The sequence below is a fragment of the Tachypleus tridentatus genome, chromosome 8, assembly GCF_004210375.1.
Source record: "Tachypleus tridentatus isolate NWPU-2018 chromosome 8, ASM421037v1, whole genome shotgun sequence".
In the NCBI taxonomy this organism is placed as follows: domain Eukaryota; kingdom Metazoa; phylum Arthropoda; class Merostomata; order Xiphosura; family Limulidae; genus Tachypleus; species Tachypleus tridentatus.
Genome location: NC_134832.1, coordinates 98493846 through 98518411, shown reverse-complemented (window position 1 = coordinate 98518411; position 24566 = coordinate 98493846). Strand labels below are relative to the sequence as shown.

At 36.2% G+C, this 24566-nt stretch overlaps 1 protein-coding gene across 15 annotated transcripts in view; it reads left to right on the top strand.

Moving 5' to 3' along the window:
• The window catches only part of LOC143223029 (ATP-dependent translocase ABCB1-like), a 115290-nt gene that overhangs the window by 10399 nt on the left and 80325 nt on the right, over nt 1–24566 (top strand). For 9 of the 15 annotated variants that reach the window (XM_076450394.1, XM_076450399.1, XM_076450397.1 and 6 more), the window contains 3 exons: nt 2156–2290; nt 5211–5265; nt 19290–19949. In XM_076450394.1, the coding sequence (XP_076306509.1) occupies nt 2190–2290; nt 5211–5265; nt 19290–19949 (816 nt within the window). In that variant the 5' untranslated portion in view covers nt 2156–2189. The remainder of the gene's footprint in view (nt 1–2155; nt 2291–5210; nt 5266–19289; nt 19950–24566) is intronic. The other 6 variants (XM_076450398.1, XM_076450387.1, XM_076450396.1 and 3 more) reach the window with 1 other exon arrangement.

The window sequence follows — 24566 nt, the reverse complement described above, 5'->3', positions numbered from 1 at the left end:
CACTCTTCATATTGATACTTTAGCAACTTACTAGAATGCTAAGCTTTCCCCATTCTGGTCTGCTGTTTTTCATCCATCAGCTCTAGTGGGTATAAATTTAGTCAGGACTGATCCAACCACTTCCTTTAGATTTGCCTTCTTTATGTTTCCTTCCTTGTGTTCTCACTGTCATGCAGGACACTAACTTCCAATGCTTCTGGTGGCACCCTACTGGCTAGTTCTGTTGTTCTTCTGTTGAGCTTCTTGTCATCATACTTTGTTATTTTCCCACACCCCTTTTCTTCTTCAGCCTTGTATTTTACTCTTTCATCTAGCCATGTCATCAGTTTGACTTCATGCACAAAATTTGTCTAGTTTTTTGCATGAAGTTTGGGGCTCTTTTTCATATGATATCTAGTCTCCCTCCAATCCTGTTCTGTTTACCTGTCCACCATCATGTGTATCAGCAGAAATGGCATAATGTTTCTGATTCATCACTGTGTTATTCCTTTTCTTTTTCTTGTCCCACTGTTTCCTAGTTCTCCATCTGTCTTTGTACTTCACTGAGCTCTTTAACCAGCACTTATCAGTTTTGATTATTGCTGATTCCCAAGTCTTATATTTACTACTTTCTGGTCCTTGCTGTGTTCTTTCATTCTTGTCACCTCTATTACCTTTCCCATCATGGAATCATGGCCTTAGATAGCACTCACTCAAGAGATGAGGTGTTTCATAAGACCTTCTTACAGGATTTATTGAACTAAACAAGGCCTGATTCAGATGTTACCACTCATGAAATATCATTAATAAAGCAAGTATAGGATTTTTTCCTGCATATTCTTCATGCCTAGTTTATAACCTAGTAGTGGCTTGATTTTACAAAATAGGAATTTCATTGTGACCTGTCTTATGGTGATGCATTTCTCCAGGCTCACCAACATGCTTTTGAACACCTTTTTTTTGTAGTGGAGCATGGAAGTCCTTGGTACTTGCCAGCTTCTAGTTGCTTTGTGGGTGGACCATGGGCATTGCCTTTTGATTATGATCAATTCTACTCAGTAGAGTATTGAGTGATTTTCTGTCCATGTAGTACAGTCCACTCCTCTAGCTGACTTTCCTCCATCCAACTGCTGTCCAGATATTCAGACAAGTCAATGCAAGTCCTCACCCATTTGCAGTTTGGATGATAAATTCCAATTCTGCCTCAGTGGTATTGAAGTGAAGATGGTAGGGACCTTCCTCTTAGCATGGCCCTGATGATACATTCCTGGTTGCACCCATTTTTGGTTTGATATGCTCTAGCCACATTGTGTATATCACTTCTGTGAGTTTGATGCAGATTCTGGACTATGCTTATATTTTTCAATCATCCTAGTAACCCTTTTTTATGGGCAAAGAGTGTACTCTGGCACAGGCTAGGTGCAGTCTCCCATGGGTGTGTTTCTATACTTCTGTGATGTAGGGTGTATAATTCCATGGGTTCTCTTTGGGTGTTTTCCAAAGAGGGCTTACCTAGGTAAATTTTGCACCAAGTCTTCCACTACTTCATATGGGATTCTAGCTATATGTGAGAAGAGGTCATATATCTATATCATATCAGATATTAATATTTACCACCATTCAAAAAGTATCTCTTATAGATACTCATCTCCACCATTCACACCTGTGGTGCATCTTTTCTTGCCTAATTTTGAAGTTATAGTTGAACAATTTGTGTAGAGGAAGTCAGCTATGCCAGGAAGGTGTGTTGCACTCCTATTGGTGGATTGTTGTTATATACTCATTTGCATGCACCAGTGTGGAAATGTACGAGTTTAGGAGGGAGTTTCAAGGCTAGTGATGAGTGAGAAAGTTTGCCTATAGAGGGTGTGACTAAATCAGGAGAGGTGCATATGAGAGAGCTGAGTATCTATCAGAAATACATTTTCAATGTGGGAAAATGTTAACTTCCTTTCATTAAAACTCTGAACTGGGTCTTTTTATCTGATCAGTAACTGCAGAGATCCATCAGTATTAACATCATTCATATTAAATACATTGCAACTAAATTGTATATCATCTATTTTTTTTATAAGATCCTTAAATTTAGCACCAAGTGGGAAACTGTTAATCTTATCACCTGTTATGCTTGTAATGTTTTCAAGTTGTCTCTATGCATTATACTTTGTTTTACCAGCAGTCTGTTTTTCCTGGATAATCATATGTAAAAAATGGCTACAAAACCAAATACAGATGATGAAGAGAAGCAGCCTCTTTTGGGCAAACAAAGTCAAACAAGACCAGGCCAGAGCTATGATACAACAAATAAAAGGTAAAGTCTCACAATTGCTTTTACTATGTAAAAAGTTGGAAAATTAAACTTGGTAGTGTTAATGTTGTAAAATGTTTTAACTGTGTGACCACAGAGAATGAAAATCATATACAAGCTTACAAACAGATTGTTTAGCAAAAGTTGTGGAGTATTTTCTTTAAGAAGAAATTTTGCATTAATCTCTGAAAAATGCAAGATAGATATTATTTATACATAAAAAACTCAAGTAGAACTGTTTTTTTGTTTTTTTAGATGTGCTTGGATACTATGTATATTGTTAATATTTTATAACAAATTTATTTAAAATTAAACTGTTTAATTTTGGTGATCATATAAAAAACAACTAAAATTAAATATATTATGGTGGTTATCATTTGATGATAGTGTTTAGCTGTGTGTGTGTGTGTGTGTGTATACACATAAAATTTAGCTTTAACAGTTCTATCAAGTATTGTTTCCAAGTCAAAAGATGGCAGTTGTGATTTTTCATTCTTTCTTACTTTCAGCATTTCTCTAGATCTCATAATTATCTTATTGTCATTTCTTCAAATTTTTCTCTGCCTTTCTAACAGTTTTTTATAATTTCAATACTGTCTTCAGTAATATATCTCTCTTAATTGAATTTCTCTACATATGCCCAGCAAACATAATATTCCTCTTGACAATAGTTGGAACCCAACTCAGCCATGTACTGCTCAACCCTTTTCAGAAACTCTATTTGATGCTGTGCTTGTTCATATGAATTTTAACATCACCCTGTGATAATCCCACATTTCCCAAGATGCCAACCATTACGATTTGAGCATAATCATTACGATTTTGGTGTATACATTACAACTATACGCTCATACAGACAAATATTATGACTTGTTGCAACTCCCAAATTATTATATATTATATAGGCCTATACAATAAAGTGATAAATTGTTCCCCCAGGGCTTGAAAGGGGTGAAAAGAAAATTTCTAGTGAGATACAATTAATTTTGATGATAAATAAAGGACATAGTCAAAATGGCTACTTGCAATAATCATGTTTATGCTTGAAATAATAAAAAATATTTGTATCTCCAATGTCTACCAATAGTTTGAGTGTGGTATGTGCTTCTCCATACTGGGTATGTGGGGGAATCCATAGTTACGTCATCAGTGCTTGTCAGCCAATCAGTGCTCACGTAGATGGGTATTTCTCATTTTCTAAGTGGCATAGAAACACCAATGCGATTGTTCATAAGATGGAAAAAAAGAGGCCTTGTTCACCAGATTGTCTTGTTTCTAGCAAATCTAAAAGGACTAAAACTTTGAATCAAAAATTTAGGAAAGAGTATAGTGCAAAATATCTGGTCATTGCATCAAAAGTCAGTGACAATCATGCGTTTTGTACAGTTTGTCACATCGATTTTTTTCTGTGGCGCATGGCGGGATAAACAATTGTTCCAGACATACAAAATCGGCATTTCACAATCAAAAGGCTAAGGTGAAGACAAAAATGCAGATAATGACATTTATGAGTAAGAATTCAGAATATGAAACTATAAATGCAGAAGTGATGTTCACGCAATTCGTCATTGCTCATAATTTACCCCAAGCTGTAGCCGATCATGCCGGACATCTATTCAGAAAAATGTTCTCAGACTCTGATATAGTGAAAAAATATGGCTGTGCTAGAACCAAAACTACAGCCATTATACAAATGTTATGTTGTGAAAATGACAAAATGGTTTTAAGCATACTTACTAACAGTGTTTACAGTTTTGCCACAGATGGATCCACAGACATGGATGACTAAAAACTGTATCCAGTGGTTGTACGATATCTGTACTGGCTCTGTCTACAATCATTACGCTCAGTCATTTGAAATAGTTGACATCTCTGCATTTCATAAGTATTTGTTTTGTTGATTACCTCATTTGTCATTATCCAGTCTTTGCACTCAAGCATAGAAACAAGAGTAGACATATAATGACCTTTCCACATTTTCAATTTTAATATTCATCATGAGTATTTTCTTTGTTGCCCTAGAGTGTAATCTTGATGATCCAACTCATCATTTAAACTTTAGTGCATTTCCTATTCTTTGTTATCTAACTTTCAAAATATTTCTATTTCTTCATGTGTTTCTGATTTTTCTAACTTTCTTATGATATTGTAACATGTACCTTGTATACCTGTGTGATTATTGGTATTTGCTAACTCATTAATTCATATCCCCATTACATTTAATTTATTGATCAATACTGTTCTGCAAAATATGGCTTGAACAAGCACAAAATACAAAAAAAAAAAGATGGCAGGAGATGCTGCCAACCAGTTGGCTTTCCTCTGGTCTGTAGTTTAATAAAAGGAAAGAACAAAAAGGTTGGTCCACTACCAGTGGATATTTCCAGTCATTTTTCATCCTTGTAGTCATCAGTTTCAAATTAGTAACAATGACATATTACCTTAGCAACATTGCAGTAACAAAGATAGGGCAATCTGTTTTGGTGGGAATGAGAATCAAACCCAAGACCCTTGAATCACTCAAGTTGAAGTAAACAAATTATAAAGAAAGTAAAAACTTGCAAACAATATACCACCTTGCCTTGCATCCCTTTTTACTTAAAGTTTTTGTGGTTCCACCATCAATTCTAATTCTTGATATTTAATAACAATAAATATTTATAAAGAATCAAAGTTCACCTTTGAGGATAACCATAAAAATGTTTTCTGATTCTCAATAAAACTGACAAAAGGTGAATTTTGGTGATATTTATAGTTAAAACATTATTAAAGATTAAAAACTAAAGTGATTAAGTTAAATTCAATAACCATGTGAGTGGTTTTGTTTTTAAGAAATTTTTGTCTCTGAAAATCAACATTATTCAAACTATGCTGTAGTTGGCAAGTGAATCAGTATTTTTCTCTGTTTCTTTAACCACATTAGAGATAATCAGCAAGCAGCAGAAGAACCCAAGCCCAAAGTATCCCTTAGAGCCCTTGTAAGTATATTTTGTTAAAAAAACAAAAAACAAAACATATGGTTCACTTTTATAATTTTAGTTAAAAATAAAATGCATATTGCTTAGAAGTATGTCTGATGGTAAGCAGAAGAAATGTTCTTGTCAAGTATAGTTTCTTAATATAATCTCTGTACAGAATATCTTAATGATGTTTCTTATCACATTGCTAAGCCAAGAATCAAAATATACATTTTAAGATTCCATTTAATTAGATAATACAGGAAGCGTTATTAGTAATAATACACTAATAGAAAATTATAATAGGTCAAAATTTGTTATTTGTAAGTAGGTGCATTATTATTCTTCAATTTTTTTGGCTCTTTGAGAAAGCTAAATCATTTGTTATGGCAAATAATAAGTTAATTGAAGTTAAATAAGATTTCTTGAAAAACCCCTTTTTGAGACTTGAAAAGTTGCAATTTCAATTTAAGATGTGTAATCAAACAGTGCATAAATGTGCATGGTCATGTGCAGAGTTTATTTAACAGCTTAAATATTTGGGCTTACTGCACATATATTTACTTTACAAAAATATCAGAATTAAGATATGTGTCTAAGACAAAACAAATGACTGACAGCTTTCTATAGAATGGTGAATATAATTATAATGTAAAAGAACACAGGTTCAAGCAGTATATAAATATGTAAATATGAAAATTAAATGCAGTTGTATGGGGGATTTATTAATAGTATAAAACAACTCGAAAAAAAAAATAAGTCATCTAGTATTTGTGTGAGGCCTTTGACTTGTACAGAACATTACACTTTGTTTTCATGCTATCTTTCACTTTATCAATGTGTGATTGTGAAGCATTATTCCGAATGACATTTGTTGTTCTCCACAATTCTACCAGGTTTTTATAACTTCTCTCAGTTTTCACATAATTTCATACAACTTCAAACATGTTCATATGGAAAATATTTGCTGGCCAAGCCGTGGTTGTGATTCTCTTGGTCTCTGCTGTTAAGATACTGTTTCTCTGTATTTTTTGTATTCTTAGGATCTTTGTTTTACTGGAAGATTAATTCTATGCCCAATGAACTGCATTTCTGAGAAACTAAATGATGGATCAGAATCTGTCTCAGTTATCAGTAAACAGGGTAACATCAATTTTATGTTTATAACCAACACCATTTACTGGTCTGCAGTCACACATTTATTGTGATCACCATATCATTCTCTACCATAGATATGTACATTGACTATGATACAATTTCCTCTCCCCTTCAGCCCAAACTGTAATTACTAACAAATATTTTAAACTTGTTTTCATCTGTAAATATCATGTGTCTCTAGTTTTGTGCATTCTATTACTTGTGGTTCAATACCAGTTTCAACCTTTCATACTTGTTATCTTTTTTCAGCAACATTTTTTAAGTATCCATTGAGGCCATGCTAGTGTATTATTTACAACTGTAATTAGAACAAGGTTGATGGCAAGATAAATGCTCAATTATAATCTTTATGATAAAGACAATACCTTGAGATAGTTATCGCTTTGGAGAAGTTTTTTTTGTTTTGTTTTTAATTTTATGTACCTTCATTCTTGCATACGACTTCTGTTGAAACATGAAGTCTTTGGGCTATGTATTGGCCAGTTAAAACTTTTACTTCTACTTGTTTGGTATGCAGTATGTCAGTCCAGAAAGCCATTACTGGATTTGCACTACTTCTGCTCAGCATATTGTGACTGCCTATATTTTATGATTGGTCAAATGAGAACAAACCATCGTACTGTAAACTACAAATATGTGTCTTTTTCTCTGGTTCAGGTTTATTTTCTTTATTTTTACACAGTAAAAGGGATTACATTTTTACTGGTATTTGTCTTTTATAACATTTTTTGATATGGTACTCACAGGTATAGCTATTCTCATTCAGTTCTGCCTTTGATAGGCAAACATGTTTTTTTGCATGTCACAAACCTTAATCTCCCATGTACCCCATAGTCAATGTAGTTCAACTGCATCTTTCATGTAAATCATCATGCAACAACCCTCTACCAATAGGAGTGTAACATACCCTCCTGACAAATGTGACTCTCTTTATTGAATTGTACTAAACTATCACTTCTTGTACAACAGTGCTTATGTCAAGATATTTTTCATTGTGTTTTTTAATTGTTTCTTTTAAACATTGATTGAATTGTTTTGTAAGTTATTCTGAAGTGGAATTATCTTAATTTTTTTAAACATTCACAAACATAACAATAGTTTTTTCTGCTAGTTTTTCATTTGCCTGTTCTAACTTTGTTGTGTTTGGTCATTCAACTTTCATGATGAATTCAGAAACTGGCATTACAACTTAGTAGATACATAGGTGGGGAGCTCAGTTTTGGAATTATCAGCACTCATTTGACTAGAGATTGATCATCATTTTCAATCATACTTTTGATGTTGACAATTGTTTTCTTGAGCATGCCAAACCTGTTTGGGACAATGAGGAATTGAACATTTTTCTTCCATCTGATTTTGATGTTTTCGTATGCCTCTACTGCAGAATCAGCGCAGCCTAATATGGCTTTTTGGACATGATTTATCTTGTGCATTTTGTTTTGACAGTTTCCCAGATTTTTTTATAATCTTCTTCCTTCCTTGTTACATGATACCCTCCCCAGATATGAGTGTTTATGTAGAGTTTTTGAATCTCAGATGCATGAGGGTGTTACCATGCCTCACCCTCCATAGTTTTGGATCAGTTATCAATTTGATTTAATCTACCATCATACTGAATTTTAGTTTTTTTATTATCAGCAGCTGGAATCACTTATCTGTATGTGTGTGGGGGATATCCTGATTATTTTGTTCGTTTATCCTATACCTAATTTTTCTGCCTTCATCTTACCTTACTGACTTTCATATGTTACTTGTTCTCCTCCCACCTCTTTTCCAAGGCATTCCAATGAGACCATGAGAGTTTTTCAAGGGGGTACCCTCATTCTGATTACCTCCGTGTTGGTATGTTTGTCTTCTTTGGCTCTTTCCTTACACATGCAGTTTCTCTATTGTTGAAATTTTCTGGGGAAAAATGATGTTTTGTCCCAAATTTGTTTAAGACATCTTATTTTTGAATCTTAGGTGTGGCCTCTTTTATATAATGGTCTTTGTTTGGAGATTTACCTAAAGTTTTAGAATCCCATGTGAAATCAATGAGACAGCAGTTGACCCTTTCATCTTTGGTTGATCATTTGTTTCATTCTGAAACTACTTGATTCCCTATTGCTGTTTTTACCCCACTTTTTTCCCTTGCCTTTATACCTCTTAGGGTTCCTTCAGTCATTTTATTATTCAATACAATTGAACATATCATCAACAGTACTGGTGATTACCTTATGGATTTCAGTGTAGTGGGAGCTTGCTTTAACAATTTTATTCCCCTTTGGTGTGGTTTTGCCACAGAGGGACTTATGTGAGGGACTTGCCATCCATTTCCTTTCCCATCTTCCATTATCTTTGGCACCCATACCCTTTCTATTATTCCAAGATTCTACAACCAGTCAACATCTGTCAGAGGCAGTACAGGATCTTCTCTTCCAGAAAGCCATCAAACCTGTACCTCGCCATCCACAAGGTTTTTATTCCAGGCTGTGATTTGGGCCTGAGAAAACTGGGGACTGGAGGTCTGAGAGCAATCTGTCTTATCTCCAGCAATTTTTGGTTCTGCGCCTCTTTACCATGGTGTCTTTTCTCATACTCAGGTGGGCTTTATCTCCAGGTTTATGGATGTTCAAGGTAGACATCTTGAATGCTTATATGTAATTTGTTGGTCAAAGTGCTATCTTCAGTATGTTCATCATGGGGTAGTGTATCAATTCTTTGCCCTACTTTTACTTTGGCCTCTTATCTCTTTTGTTGAATAGGGAAGGCTTTGCCCAATATATGTATGGAATTGCACTTAAACCATTACATGGACAGCAAGCTTCTGTTAGTTTGTTGTGAATGGGAGACTGCTCATCACGCTCATCTGCTTCTCTTGGAGGACCCCTCGGTGTGGATTCCTGTACGTGGTGAGGGGACCTCCCAGGGAAGGTTCTGTTCTATCTGGTTACCTTCTCTGGGATCTAAACATCCACACACGTGTTTGCCGTGCATGGCGACCCGTGAAGGGGAGGAGAGGATCCTGGTGGTTGAGGGGTCCAACCCTAACACACCACTTTGGCCTCGAATTCCTGTAGACGGGCGGCCTTTGGGTGGCCCCCTTTGGGTCAATCGGCTGGTCCACTTGGGCTAGAGTCAACCAAGTACCAGTGTTGGAAGTTTTCAACGGGTGTTGTGGACATTGTGCCTGATGCTGGTGTTTGGGTATAGTGCTCACGAAACCCTGGCATTGGTGCATTGTCCTTGCGTGACTTTGTAGTGCGCCCCTTGTAGGGCTCCATGGTGGTGGGGTCAGTGGGTACCGAAATTTTTCTTTTCCTATGGATCCTCTAAAAAATTTAAATAAAATTGTAAAAAACATTCAATGGGTAGCGACCACGCCTTGAATACTCAGAACAGCAATCTTCAACATCAGTAACACACGCACCTCATTTTCTTATATTACATTCTTTTCGAAAACCTTTAGGGCAAATGTCCCCTTTTTTTATTCAAAAGGGACTAGAGGGACTTGCTGGCTCTCCAAAATCAGTAAAGAAACTTCAATCTGGTGACATATTGGTTGAAACATCCACATCCCAACACAGTGAACTCCTCTTGAATTCAAAGGCAATTGGGGATATACCTATTGAGGTTACACCCCATGCTACCTTGAATTCTTCACGAAGAGTTATTGTCGAAAGGGATTTGAAGAACGTTCCAGAATCAGAGATTCTCGCTGGTCTCTCCACTCAAGGAGTTTTGCAGTGAGGCGATCTCCACTGCAAAGATGGAATTACACTGCCAACAAATACCCTCGTTTTAACATTTACTTCACCACTGCACCTGCCATCATCAAGGCAGGTTATCTCATTTGCAGGGTTCGCCATACATACCAAACCCTCTTCGATGTTTCCAATGTCAGAGATTCGGCCACTCAAAGACATCATGTCGTGGTTCCCTGACATGTGCTCATTGCGGTGGCAAGAACCACGATGCCTATGAATGTGACAGGGACCCAAATTGCATCAACTGCAATGGTTCTCACCCTTCCTACTTTCATTCTTGCCCAAAATGGTTGGAGGAAAAGAGGTGCAGCGCTTGAAAACGACTCATAACATCAGTTATCCTGAGGTTTGGAAATTGCTGCCCACAACTCCATCTCGACATATGCTGCTGCACTTCATTCCACAACTACAGTGGGAGTGCAGACAGATCTCTGTGCCTCCAAGAGAATCGTTTTCAAAACAAATGAAAAGCCTTTTGACCTCCGTGGTTAAAAATGTTGATGAATCGGCTTCCACACCCATCTCTGTTCCTCCCATACCTTCCAACAAACCTCAAGATCCACGTCCTTCAGTTTCAAATACAGGCATTTCTTCTGATACATCTTTTTCTCCCACCACAAGAGACAAAACAATTATTCGCTTATGTCCTCAGTCACTGGATTCCCTTCCAATAACAAAACCTGCCCACCCGACCCAGAGGAGGATCCATGGAGGTTGATAGACCTCCTCCGACTAAAGACAGTAAAGAAAAAAGATGTGGTCGTAAACCGAAGGGTTCTCCAGCCACTTCACCTACCCGTTCTTAAAAATGGCCATCTTGATACAATGGAACTGTCGAGGTTTACGTTCTAATCTGGATGATATCAAAATGCTGATTGCTTCCTACCATCCTGTTTGTCTTTCTTTACAAGAAACATTTCTCAAAACTGCTGATACTGTCTCCATTCGGCAGTTTTCTCTGTACAGAAATGACAGGTTGTGTGATGGTCGAGTACATGGAGGGGTGGCACTATTGGTTGATCAACACATGCCCACCCTGTCTTTGTCACTCAACACACCCTTGTAGGCTGTAGTCATCCGTGTTTCCTTGAGTCATACCATCACTGTTTGTTCTCTGTACCTGTCCCCTGGAGAGACATATGATCAATCAGATCTTGATGCACTTATTGAACAATTGCCATCTCCATTTCTAATCCTAGGGGATTTTAATGGACATCATCCCCTCTGGGGAAGTGCTATTATTGATGGGAGGGACCGATCTGTAGAGCGGATGCTCTCTGATCACAATCTTTCTCTTTTCAATACTGGTTCTTCCACTTACTTTCATGCACCTAGTCAGTCCTTTACCGCTATTAATCTCTCAGTTTGCTCCCCTTCATTATTCTCCCATTTTTCATGGAGGGTTGACAGTAATCCACTAGGCAGTGATCATTTTCCGATTCTTTTGAGAGAGACTGGCCGTGGTCGATGCCACCCTACCCGCATGCCCGGTGGAAGCTGGATCAGGCAGAGTGGTCCACTTTCACTGCTCTCGCAGAACTTGATCCTGCCATCGTAAATCAGCCATCAATAGACGACTGTGTAGCAGCTGTAACTGACTGTATTACACATGCAGCTGCTCAGTGTATTCCTAAAACCACGATATCCTTGTCCGTGGTGGAATCCTGCTTGCCACTTAGCACGGAAGGTTCAAAAGCAGGCCTGGGATACTTTTTGTAGATATCCCACACTTTCAAACCGGGTTGCTTTCCAATGGGCCCGTGCACATGCTAGGTGGGTAAGATGTCAAAGCCAGAAGGAATCTTGGATTAAGTTCACAACCAGCATATCTTCTACCACCAGTTCCAAGATCATATGGGACAGGATTCGAAAGGTTAATGGGCACTACAATTCTATCCCCCTCTCGATCTTACTCTCTGATGGTCAGGAGGTGACTGATGTTCGGAACATCACTAACACTCTAGGTGAAAGCTTTTGTCGGGTATTTAGCACTTCTGCTTGTTCCTCAACCTTCCTGGCCATCAAGACTCGGGCATAGTGATCACCTCTTTCCTTTCAAACTGACTGTTTCTTTGACTATAATTGTCCCTTTACCCTGGTGGAACTAAAAATGGCCCTTCATTGGTCTGCCAGTACATTTGTTGGACCTGATGATATTCATTATGACATGCTGCACCATCTATCTCCTGCTTCTCTTGATATCCTTCTGATTGTTTTCAACCGGATCTGGCAGGAGAATGTTTTTCCTGATGCCTGGCGCCAGGCTATTATTTTACCTTTCTCTAAGCCAGGGAAAGATCCCAAGATTCCTTCAACTACCATCCAATTGCTTTGATAAACTGTCTCTGTAAGACCTTAGAAAGATGGTTAATGATCGTCTTGTTTGGTTTATCGAATCAAACAACCTCCTCTCGCCCACCCAGTGTGAGTTCCGATGACAGCACTCCACCACAGACCACCTAATTCGACTTGAAACATCAATCAGGGAAGCTTTTCTCAAACGCCAACATATTGTATCAATATTCTTTGACATTGAGAAGGCTTATGACACAACATGGAGGTATGGCATTTTGCGAGACCTCCATACATACGGGTTACGTGGCCATTTACCCATGTTTATTCAAAATTATTTAATGGACAGGAGATTCCAAGTTCATGTGGGTTCGACACTTTCCTGTTCTTTTGTACAGGAACTTGGAGTCCCTCAAGGCTGTGTATTGAGTGTTACACTCTTCAGTATAAAGATAAATGCCATCACTGAACAACTCCCTCTCACTGTTGCGAATGGACTGTATGTCGACGACTTTCACATCTCATGTCAGTCGTCAAACATGAGATATATTGAGTGGCAACTACAAACCGCCCTCAATTGTGTATGGAAGTGGACTCTGGCGATCGGCTTTAATTTCTCTCTCTCCAATACTGTATGCATGCACTTTTGCCTTCGACGGGGTATTCACCCTGATCCTGAACTTCATATCGGTGAAGTTTTGCTGCCAGTGGTCCTGGAGACCAAGTTCTTGGGGCTTATCTTTGATCGTAAACTGACCTTTATACCACACTTAAAGCAGCTTCGAGTCAAATGCACAAGAGCACTGAACATCCTTCGTGTTCTCTCTTCTACCAGTTGAGGGGCAGATTGCTGTTCACTGTTAAAGGTATATCGTGCTCTTATTAGATCGAAACTCGATTATGGATCAATGGTCTATGGCTCTGCCAGACCCTCGGCCTTAAAGATGCTGGACCCCATTCATCACCAAGGACTTTGACTCTGCACTGGGGCTTTCCGTGCACTCTCCAGTTCAAAGTATATACATTGAATCTCATGAACCTTCTTTACATCTTTGCCGTTTGCAACTATCTTTACAATATACTTCGAAACTTCATTCCTTACCAAAGCATCCCACCTGGAAATGTGTTTTCCTTCCTCGGTGGGCAGTACTTTTCAGAACAGACGATCTGTCATTGCTCGTTTGGCCTTCGCATCCGGCGCAATTGGATGAATTGGGTCTGTCCTTGGATAACATTGCAGATTCCACAGGTCGGCCCATCCCACCATGGCTTATTACAGCCCCCAAATGTGACCTTTCTTTCAGTCACCTAAAAAAGGCAGATACTCCAGATTGGAAGTACCGTCTTTTATTCAATGAATATCTTTCGAACAATCATTCAGTTCCCATTTATACAGATGGTTCCAAATCAGGTAATTCAGTGGGCTTTGCTATGGGTCAGTAGTTGCCGCAGAATCCCTTCTACAGCTTCTGTGTTCACTGCTGAACTGTATGCCATATCTCTTGCCCTGGATCATATTGCAGCTGAGCAGTACTCCAACTGCACTATTTATACTGATTCGCTTAGTTCTATACTTGCCTTGAAATCGCTACACGTTAGCTCACATCCTATTCTTGCTGATATTCGAAACCAACTGGCCCATTTCTCATTAGCAGCTACTTCAATCCAGATTTTCTGGATACCAGGCCATGTTGGTATTCGGGAACGAGCTTGCAGACATGGCAGCTAAATATGTCTGCTTCAGCACCATTACTCCTATGCCTATTCCGTACATGGACTATGGTGTTGTCTTCAAGGCTCGGCTCCGTGCCAGCTGGCAGTCCACTTGGAGTGAGCAACGTGACAACAAACTTTTTCAAATCAAACCCAAAATTGGACTTTGGCCATCTAGCTTCCGTAAAGTTCGAAGGAGGAAGTTGTTCTCACTAGGCTACGATTGGTCACAGTTTTTAACTCTTCATTTTCTTTTATCTGGAACTGATGCACCAATGTGTAGTTTGTGTAACACTCAAATCACTATCAGCCACGTTTTACTTTCTTGCCATCGTTACAATTCTCAACAATGGCAATATTTTAAACATATTTTTTCCCAGGGTCAGTCTGTAACATTGGACAGAGTTATTGGTGATGGTGACTCTGTCCACCTTGATAATGTTTTTAATTTTTTAATGGCCATTAATCCTTTTAATCTCATTTAAGTGTTGCATATTTATTCATTACACCTTTTTAATTGTGGTTCCTTTTTTACAGTTTTAATATCTCTCCTTCAATTTGACATTGGACAATGGCCAGAACATTAAATAACTCGACACCAGGACTGGAAAGGCCAACTTCAGGTGACTATCGCTACTGTTTGAACGATCCGTTTGAACTACTCGTTGTCGTCCTGGCGAGTTGTTATTATACTTTTGCTGCATATCATTTCACACTTTTACTACTTAACGTTTTAGTACTGGCCATATTGACTCATAACCCGGAACCAGGACTGAAAAGACCAACTTCAGGTGACTGACGGTGGTTTTTATACTTACCTGTTAGTCTTCCTGGCGGGTTATGATCATTACCATTCTGCTACAGGTAGTTCTTTACAACTTTGTTGACTGGATGTCAACATTGGTTTTTATGCCATTTTCTGTTTTAATTGCCGTTTTGCTTTTATCTTCAATTACTTTTACAAATTTTACTCCATTTACTTGACTTTTATCTTTTTACTGGACATTTGGCTACTCATTGTTACAATTTTGCTATATATCTTTTAAAACTTCTATTCTTTTACATTTTGATACTGGTTGCTATGACACATAACCCGGGACCAGGACTGGAAAGGCCAACTTCAGGTGATTGACGGTGGTTCTTGAACTTACCTGTTAGTCTTTTTGGCGGGTTATGATCAATACCATTTTGCTAGAGTAAATATTTTACAGCTTTGAAGACTGAATGTCACCATTGGTTTTTACACCATTTTTTGTTTTAATTGCTGTTTTGTTTTTACCTTCATTTACTTTTACAAATTTTACTCCATTTACTTGACTTTATCTTTTTACTGGACATTTGGCTACTCATTGTTACAATTTTGCTATATATCTTTTAAAACTTCTATTCTTTTACATTTTGATAATAGTTGCTATGACACATAACCCGGGACCAGGACTGGAAAGACCAACTTCAGGTGACTGACAGTGGTTCTTGAACTTACCTGTTAGTCTTCCTGGCGGGTTATGATCATTACCTTTTTGCTAGAGTAAATACCTTACAACTTCTTATACTCTGCTTTCTATCTTAACATTGTAGACTAGGTGTCAACATTGGTTTTATACTTTTTTGTTTTACCTTTATTTCCATTTATGTCTATTACTACATTTATTTTTTTTTTTTTTTTTACATTTTTACCGAATGTCTGGCACAGATAGCCTTGCTGCTTTGTGCCATAAAACACTAAATCAATCAATCAATCAACTCTTGGAGGAAGCTCATATGGGTTAGTTAATCAAGTTGCATAAAATCGTTCCTTATACCTACCCAATATCTCATCCATGTGGGTGTCTCTTTCAACTCCCATCTCAGCTAGGCCCAACCTTCTTTGCTTCAACTCCATTTAATAGAAGTTTCAGTTCTCTATGCCTTACTTCTCCCCCTTTCACTTCTCACAAGGTACTATTTCTTTTGGGATTGTGGAATTCTATAGAAACTTGAGTGGAGTGGATATGAAATCTGTGCACAACCAGTGGAACCTTGCATGGGATTCCATGGAAGCTTCTATTTTCAGTCCCTCTTCCCTTGTGAACAATCTGCATTGGTTGTATGACAAGGCCAACACGTAGGCGAGCATTCTGCTTTCTCCCTTTTTTCTGCCTTTGCATATCTTCATGGGTGCTTTCCTAAATGACTGGGATGTGTGGGTCAGTCAGCAAGAAACTTTAGGTCAGTGGTTTCCTGCTAAGAGGTCTTACCATTATCATCATCTTGGAGCTTCTAGTCATACATTGTGCTTTGGATAATCTTCATAATCTTGCCAGGAGTTGTCCAGTTGATCCATTCCAGCAATTTTATTATGGTAGGTTATATCCATCATAAAGGCAGCAACCATTTTCATTCCCATATGGACCACACTACGTATGTTCATCTTTCACTATCTGCATCACATTGCTGTTTCTTCCTTATCTTGTTATTGTCATCCTACCTGTTTCTATTCTTCCGACTTTATTGAGACTGTGACTGGATAAGTTATCTTTTATATATCCCACTCTGTGATAAGTGGTTTCTGTCCAATGATACTTAAACTAGTCAAATCCTCACTTTTAAGGCCATGATGACTTAATAATTATAATATCCATGGCCACTGAATGCACTCTGTTGAGATGGGGCATTTCACAAGATCACTTGTAGGTTTTCCTCACAATGTATTTGTTTCCATAATATACTTATTCCAGACTATACATAGATGTTTGTTTCTGATGGCTGGGAATAGCTGCTCATTTCTGCCATACCATAGATTGAATAAATCAGGAGTGGTCTGCTTCTCAGAATAGGGTTTTTGTGGCTACCCCTTGCACTTTGTATAGTGTTGACATATCTCTAGTCTCAGCTTTATATTTTAATCTCTCATTTTCTTGTAGTGGAATATGGAAGTCCATCCTACTTCCAGTTCCAAGTTGCTTAGGTGGTGGATCTTTCTGAATGTGATTGATGTAAACAAGGCAGCCAATACTGAATCCATTCATTAGGGGGAGAGTTGTAATGTTCTGTTGATATAGATGATATTTTCCACTGTAATGCTCTGTCTCTGAATGGGGTTTATCCAAGGGGATTTTTTAGCTATGGGGTGATTGTCAAAATTGTAGTTCACTCCTTTGGGATCCCTCATTCTATTTTCACATGGTCATCAGTTCCCAGTGGCTGGGTTTTACATTTAGAGCTGAACCAATCAACATAACTTTTTACACATGTATTACAGATGTCTCTGTTCTTGCAGTAGGTTGATTTATGTTTACTGCTACTATGTTGTGGGCCGTGGAGGATGAATAATCAGATTGCTTTGGCTCTTTGTCTTGGGCTATCCCTCAAAGATTTTCATATACCAAGAATGTTACTGTGCTGGGTATGGTTCCTGTCTGATTGGTTTTGAGTGATATATTTCATAATACAGGGACTTCTTTATAATTGTGATCATCAAGGTATTAGGTTCCAAGATTGGTAAAATGTTTTATAACAAAGATTTTCATATACCAAGGGCATTACTATAGTGGGCATGGTTCCTGTTTGACTGCTTTTGAGTGGGATATTTTATGATACATTGACATCTTTATAGTTGTGATTGTCCAGCTCTTGAACTTTCAGATTGATAAAGCATTTTATAACTTTGCTCATGGGTATCCTGTTCACAGATTAGTGGGTATGATATCTGAGGTGAAGACAGTATGATCTTCCTATTCCCACATGGATGTTGGTTTCTAATGGCTAGGTTTTTAATTGTAATTGATTTCCAACCTCCACATGGATGTCAGTTTCAAGTTGCTGTGTTTTGTATGCAGTTGACTTGCCATATACGATTTATTGTTCCCTATCCTCTGTACACTTTAGGACACATTCTTTTTCCTTTCATCCATATTACTGTCATCAAATCATCAAAGGGAATGATTTCAGTATCAGGTGTTTTGGCTCCTCATATTTTCTATCAATATCTGTGACATCTTTGTTTACACTGGGCATAAAGTATACCCAGTACACAAGTGGTGTGGTTTCTTACATGTGATCCTCTTCTGTGATAATTTCCACTTTTTGGGTGTTCTTTAGATGCTTTCAAAAGACATTTCTGTCTTTTTTCACTAATTCCTCCACCTATTTAATGTGGAATTCTAGCTTATCTATAGTGAAAACAGTGTATTAAACTGAAAGTTATAGTTTTATTATGCAGAAAATATATTTCCAGTAGGTACTTACTTTCACTCACACTTCCCATCCTTCCTCCCCGCTGCCAAAACTCTAAGGGATAGTTTGGTAGGATCGACTGGAGGGAGTTGCATGTATCAGGAGGATGTGTCACATTCCTACTGAGGAGGGTTGTCATATGATGATATGCATGTGAGTTGAAATTGAAGTACATTGATCATGGGGTGCATAGGAACTCAAAACTTGTGGGATAAGAAAAAACATTTGGATACAGAGGGTATTGCTGAACATAAATAGCTGTATGTGTTAGAGAAGGTAGGTAGGTACCTATCAAATGTACATTTTCAGTATGGAAATATTATAATTTTTCTTCAGTATTGCCATAATTGTTTAAAATAAAATACTTTGTGCTTAATTAAATTTCACCAATATTATTTAAAATGTTTTACTTAAGCCTGAAAGTATGAAAACTACTGAAAAAAGTTAACATTATTAAAATTTGGATTATAAATTGAGTAAACTTTTCTGCACTGTAATTTAAACTTTATAGACAGTTGGTAAGTTTTTAAATATGAAATTATTTCTAGACACTTGGCAAATATATATCAGTTATTTGTTTTTGTAACAGATTGCTTAATATTAACAGTAGTTTTAAAATTAGTCATGATTGTAAGAATTATGTACTTGTTTATGTTCCCCAAGCTTTCAAGATGTTGAATAAGCAAATAGTTTATTGTAGTCCATTTCCTGCCTAACTTTGTATGTAATTAAATTGGGTTCATTATGTATAAAAGGAAAAAGTAATTAAGTCATGAAGTATTTGCTAAGAGCTGATCACTTTTGTTACATGTAAACTATTTTTATTTCAGTTGAATTTTGATGCTTGAATGTAAAGTACATGGTAGAATATTATTTGTACAAGTTTGAGCTTATAAATATTTTTCATTTTTGTATTCCTAGTTCCGTTATGCTTCCTTATTGGACAAATTTCTTATTATCCTTGGATCCTTGTTTGCATTCGTTCACGGGGCAGGATGGCCAATGCTGGCCTTGATATTTGGTGAAATGACTAATACTTTTGTGCAGCAAGCCCAGTCAGGATTTCTAGTGCCTGAGAATCAAAATTTAGTATCTACTGTTAGCTCAACTCTGCTTCCTCAGACTTTTCAAACAGTGGTGCCTGATGTTTTATTGAAAACCATTTTAAGCAAGAGCACTAAACATGCAACATCAATCAACTCAAGTCTTATCACAACTGTACTACCCAATGAATATAATACCTCATTATTTCTTAAAAATTATAGTGCCACCTTCACTAACAGATTTGTTCCTGTTACAGAAACCGTGAATATTTATTTAGATGATTTGCAAACCACAGAAAATACAAATAGTTCCCAAAGTCCACTTGTTCCTAAATTCGATGAGACAGATAATTCTTCGAGTAATATCACCAGGTCAGCTGTAACTAGTTTACTTAAAGCAGTTATGGCAGCATTTGCTCCAGAAGGTTATTCAGGTTTTGATTCAATCCCTTCAACTGTGTTTGAATCCATGATGAACCAGTATTCTCTCTATTATGTATACATTGGAATAGCTGTGTTTGTTGCTTCTTATTCCCAGGTAAGTCTAAAATTATAACAATTTATTTGATGATTGCAAACCTATTCATAAAATTAAACTTAACTAGATATCAACAATTTTAACTAATTTTTCTGTACCTTCTTTGATTTTTCTAATTACCAAGTTGAATTTTATGCCAGAAGTAGAAGTAGTTCTGTATTTATTTGTTGACATAAAGAAATAGAAAAAATATATTATTGAAAAATAAAATCAACATTCAAATGTTAAGTGAAATTGGACAGACTTACCTCTGAAATACTGTAAGCTTTTCTTTGTTATGTTTGAACTCGTACTATTAATTAAACATGCAATTCAAGATTTCTGAATTCTGTGTATATAATTCTATATGCATTACTTACCCAAATTACTCCACCCTCCGACATACCTCATTACTTATTGTGTACACATTTCAATTGATGTTTTCATGTCTACACCTGGCTTCAGCTTCCTATGTCCATGTGTGTAGTTAGAGCTTTTGCTGGTCTTTACATGACCAACAGACTGAATATTCATTATTTAATGAATGACAGTGCTCTGGCTCTGTAATGTTTCATCAGTCAGTTACTCATGCTCATTGATTCACCCAGTTGGCTTTCTCCTCTGATTAGATTGTTCACGAGTCTGAGTGTATATTTTGAGTTTTGAATCAAAACCATTCTAGACACTATTTACTTATCACATTTGGCTTTGCAATCCCTAGAATCTTAGGTGCACCTGTTTCTCTCTTCTTGTTCCTCTGCTAGTGACATTCTGTTTTCAGAATGACAGCTTCTTTCTCTTAGAGGTAATTCCCATATCTCATGGTTGCATGAGACTCATTTAATGGGATCTTGTATCTTTGTGGTACATAGTCTCCAATTTGTTGTATCATTGAGTTTTTTTTCTTTCTCCAGTTTCTCACTATTACCTTTGGGTGAAACTAAATCAAGAATTTATCACAGTAGGTGCCCCATTTCTTTCTCTTCTGGATTTGTATCTGTTCACAAATGATTCTCTCTCCAGGGCTGGGGAGACTGTTTCTGGGAATATCATCTTTTGGGCATATATTCTGCTGAGGAATACAGGTCTCTCATAAATCTGTTGAAGTTTTGGGCATTTTTTGCATGAGCATTTTGAATTCTTGCCTTTTTTATGTGCATAGACACTTCCAGTATGGTTATATCAACAGTCAAGGTGAGACTTTTTCTCACAGCCTTTAGTTTGCTGCAGATCCTCTTCTTCTGTGGCAACATTCTAACTGTATTACTCACTGAGGTTGTTATATACTCAAGACTTTGAACATTATAATTAGATTGTCTTTTATGATTATAATTGGTTTCTCCAAGTTAAGTGGACTCTTTGATGCTTAATTACAAGTTCATCCAGTTTGGTAGACCCATGATCAGTGTATTTGTAATGGCAGTCAGTTATATTCTGCTGCTTATTGCTTTTTATTTTGGATTACATTGCATTGTTAGTGGATACCTTGAGTCAGCCTTTGGGGAATCCCTTTCTGTCTGTCTGCCTCTCTCTTCATCTTCTTAATGTGATGTTGGCCAATGTAGAGCTCTTTTGAATACCCAAAATTGGTATGTGGTAAGAGTTTCCCCAACATTTATTTCTTACAGATATATTCTTTTCAAAAATGCAATATTTTTGACATGTTCATCACAGGTTATTTATTTTGTACAATAAATCTTTCTCCAGGATATTGTTCTATCTATATTAACAAATTGTTTTGTGCAGTTGTAACTTGTTTATTCTGATATTTCTAAACACCATAGTTTGGGTTACATTTCATAAAATTTGGCATCTTTGTCTTGTTGCCTTTTAGAGTACATCTTGTAGGTCAGAATGATGACAAATTCATTATAATTTTGCAGTTCTACTTTCATCATATTGCTGTCTCTTTTAGTTTTGGGACTATTTTCCATCTGGTTATTTCTATCTTCAAAAGAATCTGTAACTGGTAAATTTTGTGCTTTTGTCTCTTCTGCTCTGGCTCTGTTGTTCAATGTTTTCAGAATGTGTTTGTTTATTTTTATTTCACCAAAGAGCAAAAAACAGATATGGAGTCCTGTATTCATGTAAATTAATCCTGTCTAGACTCAGATATATTCCTTAACTTCTATGTTTGTCCTTGGCAACCCATTATCATTGTAATTATTAACATCCCTGTTAATGATCTTATAGCATCTAGGGTTGAGATTTTGAATGTGTGTAGAATCTCTACATATATATATGTATGTATGTGTGTGTGTTTGTTTTTTTTAAAAAAGCAGTTGAGACTTCCAAGTTGCATGTATTCCTGTGTTAGTCATTGATACACAAACTTCACTCTTTCAATTGGAGCTTCATAAGGAGGTGTTACTATTTGAAATTGGAATAAGAATGCCATCTGTTGGCTAACAATACATCAGTGGATAACTTTCTCACATCTTGATACATGTTTTTGTGTGTCATTATAGATTTCACTTAATCTCTATACTTCAACCAGGATTTCATTCATCCAGGTCTTTTATTGAATGCCTCAATGTTCTTTTGCACTGTTCTGGCAGAGCTCTTATTAATTGTATGGTTAATGAATGTGAGATCAACTTGAACATGGTTTGCCTGTGGATATGAAATTTCATAAAAAGTGTAGGTTGCTCATTTTGAGAACCTATCATGCAATAACAAAATGTAGTGTTCCTCTTATGTGTTAATGCTACCACCTGTATCTTACTGTTGGCTCTACCAGTACTTTACCTGTCACAAAACTGACCCTTGTGCTGCTGTCCTCAAGAACATTATGGTAAAAAGGTACCTTGCTTAGAAGAATACCTTCTTTCTAAGAGTTATTTGTGTCTAGACTCTTCTTTCTGTAAGTCTCAAGTCATTTTTCCTCAGACCCAGTTCTAATAATTTATTTCTTAAATTGGAGTTTATTCTGACTGTGTTTGTCACATTTTATTTTTGTATTCTTCTTGCCCTGTAGTTCTTACTCCTTTACAGTATTCTGGTTTTGTGATTTCAGAGTTAAATCTGCCTGATTTTGATTTTACTTATTTAGAATTAAAATGAAGTTCACACAAGTACTTACCTATTTCTTCCCCCAGAACCAATTTTTCATCAGGATGGCAGCTTTCTGTTAGTTCTACTTTATGGCCAGAGAGCAAATTTCTGGTGAGATTCATTGATCCATTCACAATAGTGGGATAGTGGAGTATTAAGGATAAGTGATATATATTGTATGTAAATATATGAAGGACATTTGGAAATTTTGAGTTATGCATTATTGACAGCTTGAATTCAAACAAATAAATGCTTTCAGTTTTCAGAGGTAAGAACTTGTTTGAAATTAATTAAAAAATGTAGAAGTTAATTTGTTGGCTGTCAGGCTTATGCATAGGTCAGTATGTAACTACTAACATTTCCTTTTTCATACAGTTTGTTATGTGAACATTTTTGATTAATTAAAAAATATACCAATTAGTTATAATATAAAAGATAATTTAAATGTTTATTTTAGAATGGTCAATGAATGAACATTTATGAATTTGGTAAATAGTTGCCTATAATCATAACAAAAAACAACAACAAAGAACTAAAATACTTCCTTGTCAGGTAACTGTTTAAAAAGATTCTTTGTGAGAACCATTATCTTTTTACACAACCTAAAAAGAAAAACACAGATGATCAAAATAAAAATAAACTTCAAAATCAGTAGTCCTAGTTACTGTACATTGAAAAGCAATCATTGAATCCGCTGCTCTCTTGAAGGACCTTAAATTCAGATTTATGAAAAATAATGAGTAAACTAAGTTTATTTGAAGAAAAAAAAGAACAATTATAAATAGAATATTAATTAAAAAAGGAAATTAAGTCTTGTATGGTCATAGACTGCTTACCTAACACTAAGTAGTTAAATGTTACCAAAGGTGAAGACAAATTTTATTTACCAGATGACCAAATGGTGCCATATAGCTAATAAAGAGTTATAGGCACCTTAATTATTTTAATACCTGTGTAATAATTGCACACATTCAGCAAAAGATGGTTGTGTTCGAGGGATCAGTTTCTCAAGAATTCCAAGCATAATAGTTAATCATTAATAAGTTCATTGTGGTGTAAAGTCATTGAGTGATTAATTGATAAATGTTTAACTCAATATGTTGTGAATGTTCCTTCTTAGAAATAAATGGAAATCTCTGGAAACTTAAATTTCATTCAAACATATCTAAAAAATATTGAAATAATGAACTCCCTATTGTAATGGTTAATTTGGTAACTTAAGTTTATTGTGAATCTGTAAAGCATATTGACAGATTCTTGAATACTAGGCTCAGCAGAAACACAGAAAAAATTTGAGTATTTCTCTCTCAAATAAAGTATTGTAGTGTTTTTTCTTGTATAATTGAAAGTCATTTGTAATAAAACTAATATTTTACCAACATAATGTAAATAAATGTTAATAATTATATTAAGTCAATTGTTTAATGTAAAAGTTCCTCTTTGACAAATGAAAGTACCTTGTAATATCTTATTTGCTAAATGTATTAAATGGTGTAAATTGATTACTGTAAAAGTTGAAAAAATTAAAATCATACCTCAGTGTTTAGTATATTTACACAAGTGTTGTTTATAACAATTTTAAAC